Raw genomic sequence first — 8,588 nt, 5'->3', positions numbered from 1 at the left:
GCTTTCCTATGTTGGTGGCACACAGGTCACTGTTCCCATTTGTGTATGTGTACTACAGAGTTCAAGAGTTCTTTTGATAGTGTATTGTACTCTTTATGAATTTGTGTGAATTATGTTTATGTATATAGTCATAAGTAAAAGGCATGTCACCAGCAGTGCACAGGAACATTTTGCAACATATTCGTGAAGTTGCAGCCACAGTGTTTCTATGCCAGTAATGGTCCTCATAAATCACTTGAATGAAGCTGTGGCCATGATATGTCTATTCCAGGAATGGTCACTGTAAGTCATTTCCATTAAGCAGCAGCCACAATCTTTGCCACTAATGGTCACTGTAAATCACTTGAATGACGCTGCAGCTACCATCTATATATGCAAGTAATGGCCAATGTAAATCACTTGCATGAAGGTACAGTCACAATCTATCTATGCCAGTGATGGCCATTGTAAATCACTTGCATTAAGCATTAAGCGGCAGCTACAATCTATCTATGCCAGTCATGAAAGTGATTTACGCTGCTATTACTGTCATCTTTACGATCTTTCGGAACTGCACGCCACGATACACACATCTTTGTGAGGTCGTTTGGATTATTTAAAATTCAATTCCCTGAAGAGGAAACACCCCCAGGGGGCTGAAGCACGACTTGGGGCTGCACACTGGGGGTCTTGCTACTTATTGCCCTGACGAAGGCGGAACAGTCTTTCAACTGTGAAGATGCTACTTTCTCCGCACAGTTACCACCGCCGAAACGCACTTTCTTGATCAGAGGATATTGGAGGCTCTTCACTAACACGCCTCACCCACTTTGGGTTTCGAACCCTGCCCTTTGTGCTCCATTTTCTAAGGACGCGCAGTATTGGCATTCATTATTTTGGGTTCTAAAAACTCCCCTCTGATGCGTTGGCAGACCCAATCCCAGCTTCCTAATATTTTTAACCTGGGATTTCACTTTCAAAGGAATATGTATTCTAGAAAAATTGAATGCCTATATATGAGTAGGAATTCTTGTTTTTGTTAAGTAATATTGTAAGCCTAAAAACAATTTAGGAACTCCTGTTTATGTCTGGCTTTGGTCCGGCACTTTCCTTCTTGTTTTGTTTTTTTGTTCTTTGGCCTTGTTTGGTTAAAAGTGTTGATTTGGCTCCAACCAGTTAATATATGGTTTCAATGATTTCACTTATTATGTATGTGTATTACATGTTTTGACTTAATTGTATGTACAAATATTTCGTATTAAATATGTTTTTATTTACAAAAAATCCAATTGTGATGTGAGGTTATGACTTTGAAATATACAAATGGGTGTAGTGTTTTACATAACCAATGAGGTTATTTTGGGAATAGGACCCATATAGGACTTAACTCTCTAACAGTTTTCATGGGCCCTTCCCTGCGTTACCAGTACCCTTTTTGTTGTGTATATAAATCTTACCAGCCCTTTACTGGTACGCTACCCCGAGGGCAGACCACTGCCACCCTTGAGTGGCCACCACCCCTTCGAAACAGCTATTACTGTCATAAACAGATTGCGGCCACAGCTTCATGAAAGCAATTTATAGTCTGCATATCACTTTCATGAAGCTGCCACCACAGTCTAATTATGCCAGTAATGGTAATTCTAAATAACTTTCATGAAGCTGAGCCCAAATAGATATCAGCATTGGTACTGCACCCACACTCTGCCATATAGACATATGTACACATTGCATGCATGATCACAGTCATACCCAGACACAATCTCTCTCTCTCTCTTACACGCACACACACACACACACACTGAAACTAATATACACATGCATACATGCTGAGATGCACTATAAACGCTTGCTCACAGTCGCACACACTGCATGCATCCAATTTAAGAATTCATGCATGCACGAAGCACAAACACTTACCTTTAGGTCTTCTGCAGTGCCTAATGTTCTATTTGAGGAGGGGGCAGAACATTTTAAGGCAGTGCAGCACTCCCTGGAGGATGTGTACATGCAAGACTTCTGGGCTCCCACTGATCGACTTGGTTGCTAGGCAACATGGTGGCCGGTGTGCATGAGGAATGTACACACTGCATACTTCAGTGAGTGTGCACTTTATTTTTACTTACACTAAGGGAGGCAAGTGCCAGCCCTAAGAGAATCAAGGAAGGTACCAGGCACTGAGGAGGGGCACACACATGAGCCAACCACTCCACCACTAGTGGATACAGGAATGATTCCTTTTGAGAATTCGATATATATGTCTGACAGTAATAGCAAAATTCTTGAATTCTATACCTGTTTCACTAAATCCAGCGTAATTTTAATTGGAATTAACTAATAATGCATGCATCAAAGCAACCACTTGGCCAGTAACTTGTCTTGCTCGCTCTATCTAGGAGCAGTGGCCTTTTGCGTTAGTGCTAGCCCCGACTCACAATAAAGCAGGGCAATCAAAAAACAGAACTTGTTTAATTGTTTTTTTCATTCAATGTTTTATTTAATGTGCATACGTTTTATTGTCAGTTTTGTACTCCATGGCATTCTCTGCATCCAGCCAAATCTCAGGCTTTGTATTTACTTCCAATAATGATCGAGGATGCCCATTGGAGCAACAATGAAAGACATTCTAAATATGGCTGAGGGAGATAGAGATTTTTCACAAAGTTTCTGAGGGCACTGCCCAACTCACGTCTTCACAGGGAGATGTTGGAAGTGGATTCCCCAAATTGTGAGCTGCAGGGACGTAGGAATGACTAAAGACTCATCGTGTGACTTTGTGGCTGAATAGTCGCTGAGAAGATCACAAAAGATAATAAATGGTCTCTAGGTTCCTCATCATTTTAAGTCAAAGCTAGAAATAAAAAAAAAAATACTGTGAAGTTCATTAAAAACATGAATGCTTTTGTTTTGTGTCATTAAAGGTTTTTAGGGCCCATCAAAGGCAGCTCATGTTTGTGAAATTGTCAGTTTTCTATAAAGACATGGCTCAGAGTCTCCAGCCCGGGTTGGGAAATGAATGGCTAAAAAAACATCTGTTTTGGTGAAAGCAGAATTGCTCTATATTTGCTGCTGCATCAATTTGGTTGTCTAGATATTGCGACTGGTTGGTATTTATTTTCTGACTGTGCCTATTGTTAACATGCACAATTGTTGCCATTCACCTGTCCTTGCCATTCCTCACCGCTCTTGTATCCACCGATCCAGTCTAGCTTGGATTTCAGTGTTCTTCCAATAAGATGCCACAGTGTTCCCCAATGTGTCATAGGGTGGACCCCCCTTGATACATTCACCTTTGAGGCGCAAGTGCACTGCCAAATCACAGCACGATTAGCAGGAAGCTGACTTTACTTAGTTTGCAAAATTCTGGAGCTTTAGTAATGCTCGATTTAGCCATTATTTTCAGAGTCCTTAAAGCTGCTGCTCGTCGCCAGTCGGACTAAAATGCCTATGATTAAAATGAGGACAGCAGCTAATATGGCGAGTCCACGTCGGAGGACCAGTTCCTTCACAGACAGAGCTCGAATCGTGGGTGAATGAGGGCCGTCATCAGACCTTTCCAGCGGCACAAGCCCGTCATCTTGCTTTTCACCCTCTGTCAGCTCAGTGAGCGCAATGTCCCCATTTTCTTCGGGATCCACTGTAAAGAAAAATAATTGAAATAATAAAGTTAAAGGACAGGTTAACCCTTCCAATGCAAGAGCTATTACTTATCCAGAAATGGTTGTTCTGGGGCTTATATCTGTTTAGAGCTGCATTCCGCCGAGCCGGCCCCAGTACCTTGTGGTGTCCCGCAAGGCTCATGCGTGTCCCCGACACTTTATAATATATTCACGAAACCCCTCTTCGATATCCTAGACTATCTGGGTGTTACGTATACCAACTATGCGGACGACACCCAGATACTCTTTCCTATCACGGGTGACTACGAAATAGACAGCACGACGCTCAATGAAATCTACTCCGTTATACAAGCATGGATGGCACACCATGGCTTGTGTCTCAATGACGATAAAACCGAGCTGATCATCTTGGGCACTCATGCCAAACTTAAAAATCTCAATCCTTCATTCAAAGCCTTTACCATAGATGGCAATCTCATCTCAGTCTCTAATAACACTAAAACTCTTGGTATTTACATGGATGCTACCTTATCCCTCTCTAAACAAACTAACGCAGTAGCGTCATCAGCTGCTTACACTTGCAAGCTTATCACTGCATGCAGACCATTCATCTCCGCACCCAACTGTATCACTCTCGCGAGAGCACTAGTCCTCTCCAAAATAGACTACTGCAACGCCCTCTACTTGGGCACCAGCCACAAAAACATTAATAAATTACAAGTAGTCCAAAACAATGCAATCAGAGCTGCCCTTAACATCCCCAAAAAAGCACACATATCTGAGACCAGACGTAACCTACGCTGGCTCCCTGTCAAGCATAGAATATCCCTGAAAACGCTTGCCCTCACACACAAAGTTAGGGCTAACCTTGCTCCAGCATACCTCACTAACCATTTCACACCACACTCTGCCTTGATACCTCTTAGAGCAGCCCAAACTAACACCTTGACCATACCGAGATTTAAACTCCACAACTCGGGTGGAGCTAGCTTCCCGGTACAAGCATCCAAACTATGGAACACCATCCCCCCACATCTACGTGCAGAACCTTCATTGAACCGGTTCAAACATAGCACGAAGTGTTGGCTCCATAACACGGACTCCTGACAGCCTAACCTTAGCCTATTGGACATTGGCCAATCACTTGGAATTGATATTTCTGCGTATGCACTTGCTTATTATGCCAGTTCCTACCTGTAACTATTATGGAACTTGGCTGACTGTATTATTTTGATTGCACACTTATGTAACTGTAACCTTCCTGTAACTGTAACGTAACTCTGTTTACCTGCTCCCCTGTAACCAGCTCTACCTTACGCGCCCTTATGCCCCCGGGCCTGGCTGCGCTCTATAAATAAACTAAATACAAATACAAATACAAATGCTTTGCATAGATCACCATCTAGTGGTTGGTCCAGGGTAGTACAAGTTGATTAAATCCAAAGTAAAATTCCTGTCACACTATCCCTATCCTAAATTTGAAGCTTCTCACGCTGATATACTCAGATTGTTTATTTTTCTGACGTAACATGGACGGCATGAGTTGAGGTATGCAGGAGTGTGTATATTTCAATACCCATGCGCAGAAACATGTGGGAATATCCGACTCGAAACAGAAACAAGCCACAGAAACACTGTTGCTGAATGAATTATGTCCAGCTTTTGAGGTCCAAAAAGCTTAAATTAAATATAATCGAGAATTAAACAATGGTTAAGAATCTAACAGCCGTTAGATGACAGCACACTGTACCAAATCCTACAAATCACAAATGCATCTCAAATTATGGCATACAAATCTTGACAGTAAAGTCTTTCAAGTACCTTAATGAGCAATGTCTTCCATTAAAAAATCATAGCATAACATCACTAATAGATAGTAACAAGTCAGGCAGCAACCTTCCTCTTTCTTCTTTGCCACACCCACATGAGGTATGGTATGGTAATGTTTATATGAAAAGTGCCTATACACAAGGCAAGTGTTTCAAGGCGCTCAACGAGAGAGGGAACGGGAGAAAACAAGTCATTCAGAGCCCTTGAGTTTCTGAACGATAACCAGTCCGCCCAGGCAGAGTAAGTGCATAGATACAATTAACATGGAAGATAACAACAAATAGGTCTAAAGACGATTCTGCAGTTTTTCAAAGAGCATAGAGGCACCACCATGCAATAAGGGGTACAGGGAGGGAAAGATAAACGATCTTCAAAGCACAGTACGATCAGATCGTGCAAGTGCACAGATGGTACAGTAGAGGGGAGGAGGAGGGTGAAGAGGAAAAGTGCAGGGGTGGATCTTCAGATGCGCCCAGTTGGGCAGAAACTGGGTAAGTGTTGAGAGATGTCATTCTCAATGGGTAATTAACCGAGTGCAGTAGCAATGAGACAAGCGCAGGCCCTGAGGCAAGTGCTGGAGGACTGGCGAGGGTGCCGGGTACCTGTGAGGTGAGACTCTGAGGTGCTCCCGGCAGCCAGTCGGCATGCTGTGTGGAAGTGGAGGGAGCGAGGGATAGAGAGGGGAGAGAGGTTAGCAGGGTAGAGAGAGAGAGAGATAAGGAAGAGGAGAAGAGGAATATCTTAAGGCGTTTCTAGAACTCAAGACGGAGGGTGGTAGGGAGGCTATTCCACAGGGGGGCCCCTGCGGAGGATAAAGATCTCCCTCCAAATCTCTGCTTAGAGAACCGGCTCACTCGCAGAAGGTTGGAGGTAGATGAGCAGAGGGCTCAGGAGGGAGAGTATTTAGGAAGGCATCAGTGAAGATAGGTGGGTCCCAGGCTCCAGAAAGCCTTGTGGACAATGCAGAGGGTCTTGGTTTTGATCTTTGCAGTCACAGGGAGCCAGTGGAGGGATTTCAGCACTGGAGAGATGCGGTCCCTGGGATTGAGGCCAAGGATAAGTCTCACGGTTCTGTTCTGGATGAATTGCAGAGGGCGCAGAGCAGTGGCAGGGAGGTTGAGAAAGAGGCTTTTGCAGTAGTCAAGCCTTGAGAGAACCAGGGCTCTGGAGACAGTGAGCCTCTGGGGGAAAGTGAGAAAAGGAGGAGTACCTCAGAGGAGGTGCAGCTGGTAGTTGCACTTTTTAGCAATGTCCGAGATGTGAGTGGAGAAGGAGAGAGTGGAGTCGAAGATGACCCCAATGTGTTTTGCTTCGCATGTTGGTGCAGGCGCAGGGCCAAGGGAGGTCGGACAGAGTGACAGTGGGAAAGCGAGAGCAGGGGTCCCAATGCAAACAATCTCAGTCTTACTGGCATTGAGGCAGAGGTCGTTTGCAGCACACCAAGACCTAATTGCAGATAGTCAGATATGAGCAAGGTAGAGGAGGTGGCTGAGGGTAGCCAAAAGGAGAGTTGCGTGTCATCTGCATAACACTGGAAATTAGTGGTGAAACTGGCTCACGTGCTAGGGCAGCCATGTAGACATTGAAGAACCAGTGGGAAAGGTTAGAGCCCTGGGGATGCCGCAGGTTGAAAGAGTGATAGTGGATAGAAAGGACCCACGTTCCACCTGGGGTGGGCGGTCAGACAGGAAGGAATTTAACCACTCCAGAGCTTGACCAGTGATTCCCAGGGTGTCACAGAGACGTGGGATCAGGATGTTGTGGTTTACTGTGTAAAAGGCTGAGGAGAGGTCAAGAAGAATGAGGACAAGGGGATTGTTAGTGTCAAGATTTGAGAGCAGGTCTTCACGGGTGTTCATAAGAGCAGTCTCTGTGCCTCTGGATGCTCTAAAGCCAGACTGATGGTCGTGGAGGAAACCAGCAGATTCAGTGTGGAGGGTGAGCTAAGAGGTAGCCAGCTTCTCCATTAGTTTGGCCAGGAAAGGTGTCATAGAGATGGGGTGGTAGTTTGCCAGAATGGAGGGGTCGACAGAGGGTTTCTTAAGCAGAGGGTGCACAAGGGAGTGCTTAAGGGAAGTTGGGAAAACTCCAGTGGCAAAAGAGAGATTGCAGAGATCAGCTAAGGCAGGAGCGAGAGAGTCAATGTTGTTCTTAATGGTTCTGGAGGGGCAGGGGTCCACCTGTTTGGACAAGGCCTTCATAGACCAGACTTGTCTGGCGACCTCATCAGGTGTGATGGGAGTGAGAGAGGAGAGGAGAAGTGGTGGAGGGGCTAAGGGAGGCTCCGGGGGTGTTGGTGTATGATGCGGTGTGGAAGTGAGAGAGGAGAGGAGGTTGTGGAGTTTTGCAGTGAAGTGAGAGGCCAGGGCCAAGCAAAGTTATTGGATGGATGTGACAGAAGAGGAGGCTGCTGCAGGATTGGCCAGTTCTTTACAGACTTTGAAGAGTTTGGCCGTGTTGTTTGATGCCGCAGAGATGCAGGCTTGAATAAAGACTCTTTTTTTGGTGCGGATGCAGAGTCGATATTGCCTTTCAAAGAGGCAGCAGGCCAGTTTGTCAGAGGGTCTGCCTGACGCATTCCATTTCCCTTCAGCTGCCCTAACCTTGCAGCCAGATCAGAGTCGTACCAAGAGTTGTACTTTTTTGGAGGCTTCAGTCAGACCCTCATGACAGGGGCAAGAAAGTCAAGGGCGTTGGAGTTGGAGAAATTGGGGTTAGTGAGGGATGTGTCAGGGTGCGAGTCAGCCGCAAGAGTAAACAGCCAGCGCGTCAGCAGCACAGCAACAGAGGGACAGTGCTTCTATCGTAGTTCTGGCATATCTCTCTATGAGAAGGGGCCTTAAAAACATTTTTCTCAGATCTAAATAATGGGGACACATCAAAACAAAATGGACATCACTCTCAATTGAATCCAGACCTGCTACCGGTAATATGCACAGGCTTAGTTTTAGGTATAGAGCTCTTGCATGTTTCGGATTTACTTAATCAAGCTATACATCAAAGCCAAATACTTGCTTCAGACCCCAGTAATGGGTCAACTGAGTGGCATGGACAACCTTGCTTAGGATTTCCCACTCTATCTTTACCAGATAGGCTTCTCTTATGAATGTTTTGCAATTGTTGGTCATGCTGTCTGGGTTAGTCCATAGCTCGCCCAGC

General features: G+C 45.1%; 1 protein-coding gene across 1 annotated transcript in view; it reads right to left on the bottom strand.

Moving 5' to 3' along the window:
• Nucleotides 1-2,443: 2,443 nt before the first annotated feature.
• The window catches only part of LOC138488293 (multidrug and toxin extrusion protein 1-like), an 832,142-nt gene continuing 825,997 nt past the window's right edge, over nt 2,444-8,588 (bottom strand). The window contains exon 17 of the mRNA XM_069615176.1: nt 2,444-3,616. Coding sequence (XP_069471277.1) covers nt 3,366-3,616 — 251 coding nt within the window. The 3' untranslated portion in view covers nt 2,444-3,365. The remainder of the gene's footprint in view (nt 3,617-8,588) is intronic.

This window comes from Ambystoma mexicanum, chromosome 9 (assembly GCF_040938575.1).
Source record: "Ambystoma mexicanum isolate Mex_15411 chromosome 9, UKY_AmexF1_1, whole genome shotgun sequence".
Taxonomy (NCBI): domain Eukaryota; kingdom Metazoa; phylum Chordata; class Amphibia; order Caudata; family Ambystomatidae; genus Ambystoma; species Ambystoma mexicanum.
This window is presented reverse-complemented; position numbering and strand designations above follow the sequence as displayed.